We start from the raw sequence: 18,421 nt of genomic DNA, 5'->3' as shown, positions 1-18,421 counted from the left end.
GAGTGAGTGTGTAAATGGGAAGGCGAGTGGGTAGGTGAATGAGAGGTTGAGTTTGTGGTTGTGGGTTTCAGTGGAAGAGTGAGTGAGTGTGTAAATGGGAAGGCGAGTGGGTAGGTGAATGAGAGGTTGAGTTTGTGGTTGTGGGTTTCAGTGGAAGAGTGAGTGAGTGTGTGAACGGGAAGGCGAGTGGGTAAGTGAATGAGTTGGAAGAATGTTAAAAAAACACTGCCCCAAGACGGCAAATGCCCAATCCAACAGCGAGGGGGGGGGGGCTGTGGAAAAGTTTGTTAAAGAAAACACCAAACGGATGACTCAGGGGAGAGCCCTCAACTCACCACAGAGCTCACGCGAGACGGCAGTGGACCACGCTCCAACTCCGGCTACTGCCACGGAGACTGAGGCTCAGCCAGCCGCACAGCCGTCATTGACAGCCGGACCTCTGAAGAGAACATTTACGGAGGAGCAAGCTTCGTCATCTCCAGAGCCAAGTGGGGATGAGCTCGGTCCTTTTAAATATCTCCTCGAGATGGAGTCGGACATCGCACCAACGCCTGGGGGAGACGCGGAGAACTGCCGGGAGACGCGGAGAACTGCCCAGATGCCCCTGGAGGTGGGACACGCACAGGGAAGAAGCCCCCGTGCATGAACCAAGCTCAAGCGCAGGACGCCTGCAGAAAATTTCGTAGCTTGAAATAGAAGCGAGGGGAAACGCAATCTGTGCAGTGGCGAAGAGGATTCACACTTCAGACCTCGACGACTCGCCCAGTGAGGCGGCCGGGGGCTCCCAGGAAACGCGAGCAGCCGAGACCACCAAGAGGCCCCCAAACAGGACCCAACTAACCAAACTTGCCGGTGGGTGACCTGGGCGAGGACAATGGAAGGGCAAGCGGCATCACCCAATGAAGCAAACGACAGGGGATAGCACAGTGGCAGAGAATCCTCAAAGCCTCGGGGCTGCGGAGGGAAGCTCAGGAAGAGGAGGTGGAAGAAGACCTCGGCACAGGAAGTTGGGTGAGCCCCACATCTGCTGAGCTGACTGAAGTGGCACCAACATTCTCACAGTCGGAGCTGTGGAACATTTTAGATGCAGTGCATGGCTCGGAAGAACGAGTGACTGCAGCTCTGTCAAGGTGGCGAAATGTGGAGGCATTTATAGCCTCCCTACTCCACGTTGAGCAGGGCTTCGAGAGACAGGGAAAGTCATCATCTGGAAAAGAAAGGGACAGGATCAGGTACTCCCTGAGCCGAATAACTACGTGGGAAGATAACGAACCTGGCAATAACGCCTCTAAAAGCTTTTGGTTTTGGGACTAGCTTCATAGGATTCATTAGGTTGCTCTACAACACGGCCCAGTGTCTAGTCAAAGTTATTGGTGGACCAATTGCTCCTGTGGACTTCAAAAGAGGCATCGGGCAAGGCTGTCCTATGTCAGGACAGCTCTACATCCACGCCGTGGAGCCATTTCTGCGTCTACTGCGACGCCGACTCACCCGATTGACTCTAAAAGGCGCCCGGTGATGAGAGTGGCTCTCACAGCGTATGCCGATGGCGTTCTCCCCTTTTTACGAAGCTTTGACGACATCGAACGGCTGCACAAGTGCCCAGAGGTTTACTCCCCGCGTGCATCCTCCTCCAGGATGAGCTGGGAGAAGTGCAGTGGGCTGCTTGTGGGGAAGTTCCACTGAGTTGACCAAAACAATAACGTGGAGCCAAAAGAGTTTTCTTCATCATCTCGGCGTGCTCCTGGGACCTGGAGATAATCCGTTGCAGAAAATCTTGATTTGAAGCTTGCGTGACTGCAGGAATCCATACTCTTTGGTTCTTTTGGTAAAGTCACGTGGTAGGTAGTAAAAAATACATATTACATTTTTTTCCGACCTGCGTGACTTTACCGAAAGAACCAAAGAGATCACGTTGCATAATAATTGTGATTTTTTTTTTTGGAAGAGAAGGCGAGGAAACTACTGCAGAACCTTTGGGGGTCGCCTGTGCAAATCTCTCGCGTTCAGAGAAAAAAAAACCGCTGGTGGTGAAGCAGTTGATTGCATCCGCCTTGTGGCACCGCTCCTTCTCCCGCACTCCACCCGCATGCCTCATAGCGAAACTTCAGAGACTGATAGTTGCCTTCCTTCTGGTCGCAGAGGAAGCACCGCGTGGCTGCTGGCACCTTTGGCCTTGCCACTGCTGGAGGGCGGGCAAGGTCTGGTGTGTGTACGGAGCCAACTCTCCACCTTTCGCCTGCGAGCAGTACAGAGGTTTCTCGACACGGCCCCATCGCCCATGTTGTGTACCACAGGATCCTTTTTTTCTAAATAACCTGGGGGGAGGGGGGGGCCTTCAGTGCAGCAGGCAGCCCTTCTTCATGGACATTACGGGTATTCCACTCGCGCAGATTCCCCACTTCTACAGGGGGTATCCTACATTACCTGGGGTTTCCTCGTCACCGCCCGACTGAATACACCCCGGTCGGCATCAGAATTAGCCACTGTTGCGGAACCCGCACATGGCACTAACCCTCTCTCTTGTGGGCCCTGCCGTGGAGAAACGCGTGGTAGACGCACGTCTCACCAGGGTGGGCGATCTGGTGAGACCAGGCACGGAGGGGCAGTGGCTTCTCCCTACCGAGATAGTTGCAATGCCCGGAATGCACTCGGTGAGACGTGATGCAAAACTTGTGAACGAAGTGTGAAAGTTTTTCTCAACAACAGTGGGGAGCAGCGCGCCTGCTGTGAGTGCTGGTGACGAGTCAAGCTAGCGGTGGCCCAGTGCCACCAACACTGAATGTGGTCCCAGCAAGGAAGCAAACTCAACTATCTTCTTCACAGCAGCACTGGGGGCACATGTCAGGAAATGACCAGGAGGGGTGCTTCTCAAGTATAGACCGGGAGGAAGCTGTACGCCCAGATGGTCAAATTCCACCATCAATAAATAATAACTTCATGCAAAGGCTACGCTTGAAGAGAGACGATGCCCTAAAGTGATCGCGTGAGGCCTCATTAGGAGCTGTTTTACTCCAATCCATCGTACAAGCACCACGGCGATCTGAGCTGGAGCATTGCCCTCGGGACTGCGACCACAAACACATTTCTGGCCCTTTTTACAGAGACAAATCCGAAATGCGCGTATTCTGCGGTGAGCTCGAAACAGTGGCGGATCGATACGTACACTGCAAACGCCTAAGCTGCTACGAAATATTCTACTGAAATGCAATCTTAATTTCTCCCCTACGATTCTTATTTTTGGATATAGGGGGAACGAGGTTACCAAAGACGTAGAGGGGTTGACGAACTTTATCATGAACAACGCCAAACTGGCTATGTGTAGGGCCACGAAATGCGCGATTGATGGGAGCGGCTTCCCCAGCCACTGCCGCATCTTCAAAGACCTAGTTTCTGCCAGAATTTGGCTGGAATTTCCGTACGCACAGTTGACGGGGGAAGGGGGGTGTCTCATCTTTCTCGACGCGTTGGACTACCGAGGGTGCTTTGTGTAATGTGACGAATGCAGCGGATCTGGTAATGGGTTTTTAGGGGTGAGTTTTTTTTATTGTTGGTGTCTATGAACACAGTTGTACACAATGGGATTCATGTAACACGGGAGAGCCGTGTGATAGCTTTGATTTAAAAGGGGCACAAAAGCAAACAAAAAAAAACGAAATGATGAACGAAGCAAAGTGCCGAAGAACCGATCATCTTTCTGTTTCGTCTGATCGTTAAAAAGGGAGGGAGGGAGTGGAGGGAGGGGAGGGAGGGAGGGAGGGAGTGGAGGGAGGGAGGGAGATGATGGGGGAGTGGGAGGGAGCGAGAGTGACTCTGTGATGCGGTCAGGCTGTCTGGGAAGAGAGGTATATTGGAAAAAGCTTTTAAAATTAATTAATTACTCCCGTCCCCCCCCCCCCGTCCCCCCGAGAGAAGAACCCACGCACTCCCCGATCCCCACAGGACCCATGAATAGTCCGTGAGCCACGTGGTCCATCGGTGTCAGCTGGGGTAGCAAAACGCTTCTCGTGTCCAACGTGGGCCGCGTCCACCATGGGCATTGTCCAACTGATGTCGAAAAGCTTGCCATGGACGCCGTCTGTTTCCACACGGCAGTCTGGTTGCTATTCGACATTGTCCATCACTCGACAGTGCCCTTCTTTTACAAGACCACAAGTATTGTGGTTAATGCAGACATGATTCCTCGTAAAATAACAAAAAAAAGGTTTCGGGTTTTGTTACCAGAAAAAAAGGGGGGAAAACTCTATTCTTATATTTTGGTACTGGCAACGGAGGTCTCATGAAGTACCCTTCTTTGATCAAAATTTAAAAAAAAAATTCTCGTTACAAGCGGCCACCACGCTGATCTTTTGCTGCCACGGAGATTTTGCGAGGTCGTGATACGATGCTTCCATAAATTCGTCGGTAGAATTCGCCCACCCCCACGGGGAGGAGGAGAGGCGAGAGGGGGGGTTACCGATAATCCACCTTTGGGCCAATGGTTCAATGTTGTGGCTGGTTGGTGATCGGGAGGTGGAAAATGGGGGGCCCTGGGGGGATTTCAGGGGATGAGGTGGGGGGGGGGGAGAGAGGGGTCGTGCCCTGTGGACGATAAGCGATGCGCCATCTGGTTTTTAATCAACGTCAATAAAGACTCGAAAACAGCTCAGCACGTGCGTCTATGCCGCCGCACGAGATACGTACGCACGTCGAATTTCTTTCGCGCCGCACGTAGCCAACCATAGCCAATCGGAGGCCAATCCACGCATCTAGCAGGCGACGTTTCGGGCAAGGGCCCCTCTTCGGAGCACGTTGAGCGACGTGGCCACCACTCGGTAGCAGGCTCCTGCACTCCCTGTCGAGGTATCCGATGCCATCCGACACCAGCCCGGCACCTGCAGACCTGCCAACTGCTATGAGCGTGGATTATTCTGCATCTCTCTCTCTCTTTCCCAAGAAATTAATTCCGATCGGGCTACATTGCATCCTGACTTGCGTAGAGACCGATGGACAAATAATAATAATGCAATTTGTAACGCGCGCAAATTTGCGGGACGGAACTGCAGCAACTCAGTAAACGCGGAGCCAAGCTCAGAGTCACTCGAAAGTCAAGTTGTAGAGGCGAGTTTTTAAGTGTCTCTTGAAGGAGACGATGGAGGTGATGCTGCAAATGTGAGAGGGATGGCGTTCCAGACGCGGACCCATCGACTAACGCACATACCTAGAAAATCACGTAAGAAAAAATCCCACTTACCTTCTAGGCGAACCATAGACTAACATGCCATAGATTTAGATACCCATGGACAAACACACATGCCCATAGATTAACGCACATACCTACAGACTCACGTAAGGAGAAAACCCGCTTACCTACTTAGCGAACCATAGACTAACACATGTCATAGATTTAGAGACACATACACAAACACGAGGACCCATAGACTAACGCACATACCGACAGACGCACGTAAGAAAAAACGCAACGTACCTACTTAGCGAACCATCGACGAACACATGCCATAGATTTAGATACCCATTGACAAACACACAGACCCATAGACTAACGCAGAGACATACAGACTCACGTAAAAATGATTTTTTTTTTAAACCTACTTAGCAAACCATAGACTAACACAGGCCACAGACTTCAATCGAAAGCAATAGACTAGCACAGGACATAGATTAAGAGACCCGTGGCCTAACACAGAGACCCATAAACTAATTTAAAAACCAATATTTCTACGTAGCAACCCATACACTGACATAGGGGCCAAAGACGACTACAGATACGCATAGACTGACACAAATGACTTATAAAGTAACCCACAGAATAACACAGAGGCCCATAAACTAATACAGAGCACCAAATATTCACGTAAAACCCCATACACAAATACAGGCCATGAAATTAAATAGAGAATCATAGACCCACATAGAGACCCATGGACTCACACAGAAACCCATAGACTAATATAGAGAACCATAGACGCACAGACAGACCCAAATGCTTACATAGAAACCCATAGACTCACACAGAGAAGGATCGACTCACATAGATACCCATGGACTCACACAGGGACGCATAGACTCACATAGAGACCCATAGACTCACACAGAGACGCATGGACTCATATTGAGACCCGTAGACTCAAACAGAGACGCAAGTACTCACATAGAGATCCATAGACTCACATGGAGCCCAATAGACTCACACATGGATCCCATGGACTCAAATAGACACCCATAGACTCATACGGAGACGCATATAATCACATAAAGACCCATAGACTCACATAGAGATCCATAGACTATGACGGAGATGCATGGACTCATATAGATACCCATAGACTCATATAGATACCCATAGACTCACGTAGAGACCCATATACTCACACATGGACCCTTAGACTTAGATAGATAGCATGCACTCACATGGAGACGCATGGACTCACATAGAGACCAATAGACTCACACGGAGACGCATAGACTCACATAGAGACCCATAGATTCACACAGAGACATATAGACGCACTTAAAGACCCATAGACTCACACAGAGACGCATAAACTCACATAAAGACCCATAGACTAACACAGAGAAGGATAAACTCACATAGAGACGAATAGACTCACACAGAGACGCATAAACTCACATAGAGACCAATAGACTCACACAGAGACGCATAAACTCACATAGAGACCTATCGACTCACACAGAGACGCATAAACTCACATAGAGACCAATAGACTCACACAGAGACGCATGGGCTCACATAGAGACCCATAGACTCACACGGAGAAGCATAGACTCACACAGAGCGAGTTGTGATAACACCAGCTTCTTACGTTGCTTTGCTCTGTGAGCACAGGCCCCAATCTCTCCAAAGGGCGCTGTCCCTGGTGCTGAAACCCAAGTCCCACGGTACAGACAACGAAATATTTGTTTCATTATTATTTTTATTCTCGTTTGAGTCTCAAGACTGTTGAGGAGGGGGCGCTGCCCAGTAGGTTGGGAGGGCGGTGTTGCCCCGGCGTGAAATAGGGGCGACGCGTTGGCGGGTTATCGACTAGGGGTTCGACCCCGACGCCTGCTGTATATGTGGAGTTTGCGGTGTCTCTCTCATCATAATCACAGTGGCTTGGAGATGTTGACTACCTCGCCTGGTATGCAGGAGATCGTGGGTTCGATTCCGACCCCGACGCCTGCTGTATTTGTGGAGTTTTGCGGTGTCTCTCTCATCATAATCACGGTGGCTAGGAGATGTTGACTACCTCGCCTGGTATGCAGGAGGTCGTGGGTTCGATTCCGACCCCGACGCCTGCTGTATATGTGGAGTTTTGCGGTGTCTCTTTCATCATAATCACGGTGGCTAGGAGATGTTGACTACCTCGCCTGGTATGCAGGAGATCGTGGGTTCGATTCCGACCCCGACGCCTGCTGTATATGTGGAGTTTTGCGGTGTCTCTCTCATCATAATCACAGTGGCTGGGAGATGTTGACTACCTCGCCTGGTATGCAGGAGATCGTGGGTTCGATTCCGACCCCGACGCCTGCTGTATATGTGGAGTTTGCGGTGTCTCTCACATCATAATCACGGTGGCTGGGAGATGTTGACTACCTCGCCTGGTATGCAGGAGATCGTGGGTTCGATTCCGACCCCGACGCCTGCTGTATATGTGGAGTTTGCGGTGTCTCTCTCTCTCATCATCATCACGGTGGCTAGGAGATGTTGACTACCTCGCCTGGTATGCAGGAGATCGTGGGTTCGATTCCGACCCCGACGCCTGCTGTATATGTGGAGTTTGCGGTGTCTCTCTCATCATAATCACAGTGGCTAGGAGATGTTGACTACCTCGCCTGGTATGCAGGACATCGTGGGTTCGATTCCGACCGCGACGCCTGCTGTATTTGTGGAGTTTGCGGTGTCTCTCTCATCATAATCACGGTGGCTAGGAGATGTTGACTACCTCGCCTGGTGTGCAGGAGATCGTGGGTTCGATTCCGACCCCGACGCCTGCTGTATATGTGGAGTTTGCGGTGTCTCTCTCATCATAATCACGGTGGCTAGGAGATGTTGACTACCTCGCCTGGCATGCAGGAGATCGTGGGTTCGATTCCGACCCCGACGCCTGCTGTATATGTGGAGTTTTGCGGTGTCTCTCTCATCATAATCACGGTGGCTAGGAGATGTTGACTACCTCGCCTGGTATCCAGGAGGTCGTGGGTTCGATTCCGACCCCGACGCCTGCTGTATATGTGGAGTTTGCGGTGTCTCTCTCATCATAATCACAGTGGCCAGGAGATGTTGACTACCTCGCCTGGTATCCAGGAGGTCGTGGGTTCGATTCCGACCCCGACGCCTGCTGTATATGTGGAGTTTGCGGTGTCTCTCTCATCATAATCACAGTGGCTAGGAGATGTTGACTACCTCGCCTGGTATGCAGGAGATCGTGGGTTCGATTCCGACCCCGACGCCTGCTGTATATGTGGAGTTTGCGGTGTCTCTCTCATCATAATCACGGTGGCTAGGAGATGTTGACTACCTCGCCTGGTATGCAGGAGATCGTGGGTTCGATTCCGACCCCGACGCCTGCTGTATATGTGGAGTTTTGCGGTGTCTCTCTCATCATAATCACGGTGGCTAGGAGATGTTGACTACCTCGCCTGGTATGCAGGAGATCGTGGGTTCGATTCCGACCCCGACGCCTGCTGTATATGTGGAGTTTTGCGGTGTCTCTCTCATCATAATCACAGTGGCTGGGAGATGTTGACTACCTCGCCTGGTATGCAGGAGATCGTGGGTTCGATTCCGACCGCGACGCCTGCTGTATATGTGGAGTTTTGCGGTGTCTCTCTCATCATAATCACGGTGGCTAGGAGATGTTGACTACCTCGCCTGGTATGCAGGAGATCGTGGGTTCGATTCCGACCCCGACGCCTGCTGTATATGTGGAGTTTGCGGTGTCTCTCTCATCATAATCACAGTGGCTAGGAGATGTTGACTACCTCGCCTGGTATGCAGGAGATCGTGGGTTCGATTCCGACCGCGACGCCTGCTGTATTTGTGGAGTTTGCGGTGTCTCTCTCATCATAATCACGGTGGCCAGGAGATGTTGACTACCTCGCCTGGTATGCAGGAGGTCGTGGGTTCGATTCCGACCCCGACGCCTGCTGTATATGTGGAGTTTGCGGTGTCTCTCTCATCATAATCACGGTGGCTGGGAGATGTTGACTACCTCGCCTGGTATGCAGGAGGTCGTGGGTTCGATTCCGACCCCGACGCCTGCTGTATATGTGGAGTTTTGCGGTGTCTCTCTCATCATAATCACAGTGGCTGGGAGATGTTGACTACCTCGCCTGGTATGCAGGAGGTCGTGGGTTCGATTCCGACCCCGACGCCTGCTGTATATGTGGAGTTTGCGGTGTCTCTTTCATCATAATCACGGTGGCTAGGAGATGTTGACTACCTCGCCTGGTATGCAGGAGGTCGTGGGTTCGATTCCGACCCCGACGCCTGCTGTATATGTGGAGTTTTGCGGTGTCTCTCTCATCATAATCACAGTGGCTAGGAGATGTTGACTACCTCGCCTGGTATGCAGGAGATCGTGGGTTCGATTCCGACCCCGACGCCTGCTGTATATGTGGAGTTTGCGGTGTCTCTCTCATCATAATCACGGTGGCTAGGAGATGTTGACTACCTCGCCTGGCATGCAGGAGATCGTGGGTTCGATTCCGACCGCGACGCCTGCTGTATTTGTGGAGTTTGCGGTGTCTCTCTCATCATAATCACGGTGGCTAGGATATGTTGACTACCTTCGTTGGTATGCAGGAGGTCGTGGGTTCGATTCCGACCCCGACGCCTGCTGTATATGTGGCGTTTGCGGTGTCTCTCTCATCATAATCACAGTGGCTAGGAGATGTTGACTACCTCGCCTGGTATGCAGGAGGTCGTGGGTTCGATTCCGACCCCGACGCCTGCTGTATATGTGGAGTTTGCGGTGTCTCTCTCGTCATAATCACAGTGGCTAGGAGATGTTGACTACCTCGCCTGGAATGCAGGAGATCGTGAGTTCGATTCCGACCCCGACGCCTGCTGTATATGTGGAATTTGCGTGTCTCTCTCTCTCTCATCATCATCACGGTGGCTAGGAGAAGTTAACTACCTGGCCTGTTATACAGCAAGTCGTGGGTTCGATACGAACCCTGACGCCTGACTGTATATTTGGCGTTTGCGTGTCTCTCTTCCCGTGATCGCGTGGGTATTTCTCCGCGTCTTCCGGTGTTACCTGAGAATCAAGGTGCGTTTTAAATATTTGGCTGCTATATATTTTCACGTGATAAGCCACTGCGTTCAGCGATAGTCTGTGGCCAGGCCGCTTCTGAAAAATATCTCTATATATATAGCTCAGTGGGCCTTACCTGTTAAAATGAAAAAAAATATATATAGTTTCGGTTTTTTTATTTTTTTTGGGGGGGGGGGGATATGGGAAGGAAGCCGGAGAAACCGGAGGAAACCCATGTAGATCATGCGGAGAATTAATAGAAACTCCACAGAGAAAGGTGTCCGAGTCGGGTATCGAACCCAGGCAACTGCGCCACCCTGCCACCCAGGATGATGATGATGTGGTTGGGTGGCTGATGGTGCAGAGACGCTGAGCCGGCACCACTGAGATCCTGGGTTCAAATCCAGGCTCTCTAGTGCAGTGAGTTGATGGTCTCAGCCTCGTCACCAAAGACCTACATAGAGATCTATAGACTCACATAGAGACCCATAGAGTGGCACAGAGACCCATAGACTCACCCAGTGCCCCATATACTCACAGAGTGATCCAAGACTCCAATAGAGACCCATAGACTCGCATAGAGACCCATAGACTGACATAGAGACCCATAGACTCACACAGATAACCATAGACTCACATAAAACCCATATACCTACTTATCGCAAAATCGGCGTATGTACACAGACACATGTATATATATACACACACATACGCAGAGTTAGATACGCACACACACTGACATCTAGCTATACACAGTAAAATAGACACACACACAGGCATAAACACAATCGCATACACGGCTAAACATATATACACAGCCACACATATTATGCCTACGGTATATAGGAACACACATGTACACAAATTGGCATCTATGCAAGCACAGCCATACACACATATAGGCATATATATATATATACACACAAAGATATACACAGTGACATACACATGTACATAGCCATATGCTGTACATAATTACACAAACAAAAACAAATATCCCCCGTATAGCCTTAACAGACTGTTGGGGCAAGTGCTGTTCGCGAGCACCTATGAAGGCCGGCACGGCACACGAGAGGGGTGGGTGGCCAGCACCACGCCCGACCGCCTTTGTCTCCACACTGGCGATGTTTAAAAACAACACAATTTACTCATTTGAGGCTGAGTCTACCTAGGGGAAGCCCAAGACGGCTTAAGATAATCGCTATCACTAGTGGTGCCCGCGAGCATACATACAGCCATAAACTGTACGTAATTACATGCATATATACACATACATACACAGACAGACACACACACACGCATTGATACACTGATATTAAAGACAAAGACACACATATAGAGGCATATACACAATGACACACACACACAGCCACACATACACATCGGCGAATACACAATAACAGACATACAGCCACTCATAAATATGGGCATATACACAAACACACAAATACAGCCGCACATACACAATAAGCATATACACACTCAGTAGACACAGCCACACATTGAAGACACAATGGCACACGCGCGCACATGGGCACGGGAACGGCACGCATGAACACGACTCTCGCGACACGACAGCAGAGGCAATGGAAATAGCCGCTCACCAAATTCATGGCTCCACTTAGTCGACCAAAATCAAGCGTCTCCGATTGCATCGATGTGATGATATCCGTGTATTTAATTAATAATAATACATAAATGCTATGATTTCCATAATCATTCACGCCAACTGCTAGTGCAATCGGTCGAATTAATCTCGCGTGTATTTTCTTTGAAACGACTGATGATGATCGTTGTTCCGATGATGATGATCGTTGTTCCGATGATGAAGATGATGATGATGACGGTGGTGGAGGTTACGTGATCATGCGATCAGCTGCAGCGGGATTTCCTCTCGATTGTGCCTTGCACACAGGCACCACCACCACCATCATCATCATCCTCACAGGATTTCCCCCCTCCTCCCCCCCCTCTCTCTCTCTCTCTCAGAGCTCACAATGGTACAGCCCGGCTTGCCTTAATACGCGCGCGCGCAGATGTCCACGTACACGCCGATCAAAGGCAAAGGTCCCCCGTATAGCCTTCAACGGACTGTGTGGGGCAAGTGCTGCTCGCGAGCAACTACTGAAGGCCGGTTACGGTACGCGAGGGGGCAGTGTGGTGAGTGCCAGGCGCGGCCGTGTTTGTCTAACCAGTCGGGCGATGTTTTACACGTGAACGCTACACGCGCTTGTATGAGCGAATAAACAGACACACGTACGCTCAGATGTGTACAGACACATGTCCCATCGTGCTGTATACACGCAGAACACACGTACCACACATGCACGCATAACGTGTATGTGATTTTGAGACGCGTACTATATATACACACACACACGTGGCAGAGAAACATACGCGCGCACACAAAGACAAAGATACTCTGTATAGGCTTTAACAGGATGTTGAGGCAAGTGCTGTTTGCGAGCACCTATTAAGGCCGCAACGACACACGAGGGGGTGGGGTAGCCAGCGCCACGCCCGGCCGCCTTTGTCTCCCCAGTGGCGATGTTCACACACCGCACCAGGTACTCATTTAAGGTTGAGTCTACCTAGGGGAGGCCCAGGACCGGTTCGGATTTTCGTCACTGATGTTGGCCGTGAGCGAGAATCGAACTCCGAGTCGCCGGGTTCGTAGTGCAGCGCGCTAATCACTGCGCCACCGCTCCCACAAAGTGACAGATTATCCTAATAGCACGAGTAGCTACCTCACACATGTAGTAGCTACTACATGTGTACAGTAGCTACTACATGTGTAGTAGCTACACATGTAGTAGCTACTACACGTGTAGTAGCTACACATGTAGTAGCTACTTGTGTAGTAGCTACATGTGTGTAGTAGCTACATGTGTAGTAGCTACACGTGTAGTAGCTACATATGTAGTAGCTACATGTGTAGTAGCTACTACACGTTTAGTAACTACTACATGTGTAGTAGTTACGAGCCTCGCACTTTCAAAGGCCCCACGCTAAATGCTTTCAAGCTATCAATTCCGGTTCAGTTATTCTGCACTTGCTCTATTACTATAGTACTATACCGCCTTCTATGAATGACTGGGTGTTTAAGGTTAGCGATTTGTCGTATTATCTGGCTGTATCGCAAATAAATACAATTACATTACTATGCGAGTGAACATTTTTGTGTTTTAATATTTACGTGTTTTTTTTTATTTAGGCCCCCTTTATAACAACATGCTACAGGCCCCGCACTCGCTTCATCCGGCACTGCCTCCTACACACATTGACACACACACAAACAACAGCCGCAATTCGCCACTATGTGCCGATGATGCCACGTTAATCCATGTGCCAGGCTAGGTGCACTTTGAGTCCACCACGTGAAATGTGCAAGGATCGCTGCTGGCAGGAGGTTGCGGGACAAACCAAGGTATCATGTGTTGACTGACTGATATGACTGGCAGATGCACCGTCTGTGCCCCCCCCCCCCCCCCCCCCCCACTGTGCCAACTTACTGCCTTTTAACTGCCCGGCTCTCCACCCGTTGTTGTTGTGAGCGTCGCTCCTCTCGCCCGCCGTTGTTGCTGGAGGGCGACCGCCTCCAACTGCCCGGTAGCAGCGCCCTTCACGAGCCTCCTCCACAGAGGCTGCGCTTGACACCGCTGGTGCCGGTCATCGGCAAGTCCACTCAGCTCCACTTTCTCTGACCGCGCCCGTTTAGCCCCCTCTATCCATGTGTCAAGGACGTGAACTTGCATCGGCCGTTCAGATTATTTACGCTTGTTAGACTTCTTTCGCGCCGTACGTAGCCGGCCGTGCTCATCGGAAGTGCGGGGAAGGACAACAAACTAAACACAACAAAAATCACGACGTTTCGGCCACAACACAAGTGGCCTTCATCAAGTGAAGGGACCGGACTGTCCAGAGGACAGCGTTGGAGTGAAGACAGCCAAGCCCAGGTCGCGTCCTTTGAGCTGTGTGGGAGGAAGCAAAAAACGCCTTGACAAAGGAATTATCATAAAATGATGTACCGGACCGGCACGGTGGGGGGAGGAGTTTACATAATGTTGGTGTGAAGGGAAATAAGCTGCTGTGAAAGTTTCGGATACCACTACTTGAATAAATATACTGTACCATTGAAAATGAGTTTAATGTTTGGTTTGATTTAGAACATCTTTCCAATTATTGCTTAATTTGAAACCATCCTCTCGGTTGAAATTGTGTCTGTGTTTGTAAATCTGAATTGCCTCGTGGACAAATCTCTGATAAAAACCCGTGGGCTTGGCTGTCTTCACTCCAACGCTGTCCTCTGGACAGTCCGGTCCCTTCACCTGATGAAGGCCACTTGTGTTGTGGCCGAAACGTCGTGATTTTTGTTATTTTATTTTTTACCCACGTGACTTTACCGAATAGAACCAAAGAATATGGATCCTTGCAGTCACGAAAGCTTCAAATCTAGAATTAAACACAACAAGCAGTTCTGAAGAAATTAGTTTGTCAATCCAGACGACGATGATTTAAAAGTGCGTAGCTCCCAGTGGCTTCCTGACATCGGAATGGAAGAGCGTTCCAGACGGCCGCAGAAGCAGCGGTGACCACCGCCTTTGTTCGACGGCTGAGCAGCCAAAAGCCGCCGCTGCTGCCTCCGCGATGAGCGGAGTGTCGCGTAAATTGATGGCTTCTAGCTTCCTTGACGGGATCGGCCAGGCAAATGTGGTTCATTTGTGGCAGGCACCTTTGTGTGTGTGGTAGCCAACGGGTTCAAGTCATAACGTCATCCTGCTTCACTATGCTGGCAAATCGCCCGATGGTGCTGGATGTAATTACCAACGAAACGTCACCGTACTCAAATTGTAAATGTTGTGGATTTACTCTCCAACACACCGGTGGGCTGAAGTAGTACACTACACTATACACTGCACACTACAATACACACCACACCATACTAGTAACTATTTTGGCGCGTTGTTTACGTTACAAATCCCCTTACTAATTGGCGGTGTCGGGCGATGGAGGGTTACGACACATCAATACTTACGTGATCTAACCCAACCAAAAAAAAAAACCTTTATTACGAATAATATTAGTCGCAAAAGCCTACGGGTTTAAACCGAGCACGATGACCTTACAGCGGCGCATTCAGAAAGCCAGCGCAGCTCGGCAAGCACTTGGACAGACACGGTGAGGATCTTCTTGCGAGCGCATCCATCGGTCACCGACGCATGCCAGGCGAATGTTCGTACGTGGGCGAGCAGAAGTTCATTCCCATGAACCCAGCGTGCAACCCGAGCTGTTAATGCGCCGGGTGATGGAGCAGGCGGTCGCTTAGCGGTCGCAACGCGCGTGGGCCTCACACGGGAAATAGAGGCCTCCTGCCGTCATTTTAAAACGTAGCAGGCTTTCGCGACCAATATCATCCATAACGTAGGTTTTCTCTTGTTTGTGTTAGAACACGTAAATGTATGAATGCGTCGTTAAACCCGCCACCACCCGACGCAAGCCAATCAGTAAGGTTTGTCACGTGAAACAGAACGCGGCCAAATATTGACTTAAAGCCTTCGTGAATGCAGGAATTCATATTCTTTGGGTCTTTCGGTAAAGTCACGTAGATAGGTTCAAAGAAAGTAACGAAAAAAATCTACGACGTTTCGATCGTCGCCAGAAAAGCCCTTCGGTAAGCTGCTTTTTCGGACGACGGCCGCTCGCGTTGCGATCGAAACGCCGTAGATTTTTTTGTAATTTCCTTTGAACCTATCTACGTGACTTTACCGGAAGACCCAAAGAATAAGAACGTGGCCAATTCGTTACTGGTGTAGTGGCATAGCGCTGGCTGCTGGCAGGAAAGGGGATCTGCGGCGTACGGCAGCCCTGACGTCAGCAGGCCAGGATAGACACCAGAGGGGGATCTGGGGGAAATGTCACAGAAGGGGCACACCAAGAACCCGCTGGTAGGTTCCAGAAGGGGGGCGTGGCCGGGGGCGGAGCCAGGCCAAGCTGACAGTTTATAAGAAGGGCCCCTGTAGGGGACCTCGGGGTTGTTGTTGGAGTGGGATTTCCGTCGTGCTGCTGAAGTCTTCATCGCCCTCCTCGTCGTCTTCACCGCCCTTCTCCTCGTCCTCTTCGTCTTCACCATCTCGGGCGCCGCTACTCAGGCAGCCTACCAACTGTCCTGACTGAGTAGCGTCGCCGACAATAGACAGCCGAATTGTTAAGAGTTTTAACCCCGATGGTGCTCGTTAATTAACGAGTGCCTCCAAGTCTTAGTCACTACACTAGTACGGCACACACCGGTGGGTTGGAGAGCAAATCCGCAACATTTACAATCCGAGTGCAGACGTTTCGCCAGAAATTACAACGAGCTTCATCAGGCGACAGCCAGATTTGTGGCTCAGATTTGTAAATGTGGTGGATTTGCTCTACAACACACCGGTGTGTGCTGTGCAAGTGTAACGACTCGACAACAAGTTATATGAAGAGCCACTTTTATTTGAAGACTTCCACAATAAAGGGACCCTAGGCTTCGTGACTGCCGTCCAGATTGTATCTTCCTCCGACCCTCCCGGCTCCTCGTGCTCTGCCTCCCTCACCCCTTATACCCCCCCCCCCCCCCCCCCAGCCAATCGCTGTCCTTGCCCTCAAACGGATCCAAACCGCAGCCTCTGGGTTCCACCACCGTTGTTTCCCGCCCTTTTTCTCCTTCAAAAATATCCCGCCAATCTTGATTTGAAGCTTTCGTGACTGCAGGAATCCATGCTCTTTAGGTTCGTTCGGTAAAGTCACGTGGGTAGAAAATTCAATAGATCACGACGTTTTGATCGCAACGCAAGCAATAGTCATCAGGTAAGACAACTACAGCAAGGAAACTGCTGAAGTAGAGTAACATCCTGCCAATCTACTTCAAAGCCCCGCCTCCTGACCAATCCCTGTGGAGGCCTCTTTTACTCCAATTGGAGACCTCGGTTTATTTATGTTTTTGAATAGCCGTTAGGCTGCACATTGGTTTGGGGTCATTTCCGGCGATAACACGAGCAAAGAATTGGCCGCATTCTGTTTACGTGACAAACCTTACAAGTTGGCTGTGTCGGGTGGTGGCGTGTTTAACGACACATTTATATATTTACGCCATCTGACCCAACCCCCATGCTATTACATTATTATTGAGCTGAATCTGCCCCATGCCTTCCAATCACCCGCGGCCCCGGTGCCAGCGTTGCGACGCATTCGGGCATTGAATGTCACCCAGTGAGGTGACGACTCCAATCCTCGGGGGTGGTGGCACTTTCGCCAATGCCAGGGACAGGAGGTCAGTAGCAGGTAACTGGCTCATCGGCCTTGGCCCCTACATACATCACTACACAGAGGTTCATCTTCAGCAGTGGCCATAGGTAATCCCCACACCAACAATCATCACTGCTGCCATTATTGCCCTCGCCTGCTGTTGATTGGGCAAGCGAGCCCACGAGAGGCTGGGACACACCACCTCTAAGTCATCACCTCCCACTCACCACAACCTCTCACTCACCACCACCTCCCACTCACCACAACCTCTCACCAACTCTCCTCACCACCTCTCCTCACCACCTCTCACCACCTCTCAGTCATCACCTCTCACTCACCACCACCTCTCACTCACCACCACCTCTCACTCACCACCACCTCCCACTCACCACAACCTCTCACCAACTCTCCTCACCACCTCTCCTCACCACCTCTCCTCACCACCTCTCACCACCTCTCAGTCACCAACTCTCATTCACCACCATCTCCCACTCACCACAACCTCTCACTCACCACCACCTCCCACTCACCACAACCTCTCACCACCTCTCCTCAGTACCTCTCCTCACCACCTCTCCTCACCACCTCTCACCAACTCTCAGTCATCACCTCTCACTCACTACCACCTCTCACTCACCACGACCTCTCACCACCTCTCCTCACCAACTCTCCTCACCACCTCTCACCACCACACACCTCTCACTCACCACCTCTTCTCACCACCTCTCCTCACCACCTCTCACCACCTCTCCTCACCACCTCTCCTCACCACCTCTCACCACCTCTCCTCACCACCTCTCCTCACCACCTCTCATCACCTCTCCTCACCACCTCTCCTCACCATCTCTCACCACCTCTCCTCACCACCTCTCACCACCTCTCCT

The 18,421-nt window shown here is 50.8% G+C and overlaps 1 protein-coding gene across 1 annotated transcript in view; it reads right to left on the bottom strand.

The window, feature by feature from the left end:
* Nucleotides 1–12,595, bottom strand: part of LOC116955377 (alpha-N-acetylgalactosaminide alpha-2,6-sialyltransferase 5-like) — a 28,949-nt gene extending 16,354 nt beyond the window's left edge. The window contains exon 1 of the mRNA XM_032976407.2: nucleotides 11,867–12,595. Coding sequence (XP_032832298.1) covers nucleotides 11,867–11,917 — 51 coding nt within the window. The 5' untranslated portion in view covers nucleotides 11,918–12,595. The remainder of the gene's footprint in view (nucleotides 1–11,866) is intronic.
* Between the last annotated feature and the right edge of the window lie 5,826 nt (nucleotides 12,596–18,421).

The sequence above is a fragment of the Petromyzon marinus genome, chromosome 59 (assembly GCF_048934315.1).
Source record: "Petromyzon marinus isolate PM22_M1 ecotype Great Lakes invasive population chromosome 59, UKy_Petmar_22M1.pri1.0, whole genome shotgun sequence".
Lineage (NCBI taxonomy): Eukaryota > Metazoa > Chordata > Hyperoartia > Petromyzontiformes > Petromyzontidae > Petromyzon > Petromyzon marinus.
Note: the sequence above shows the minus strand (reverse complement) of the source record. Positions and strands in the feature narration are given on the sequence as shown.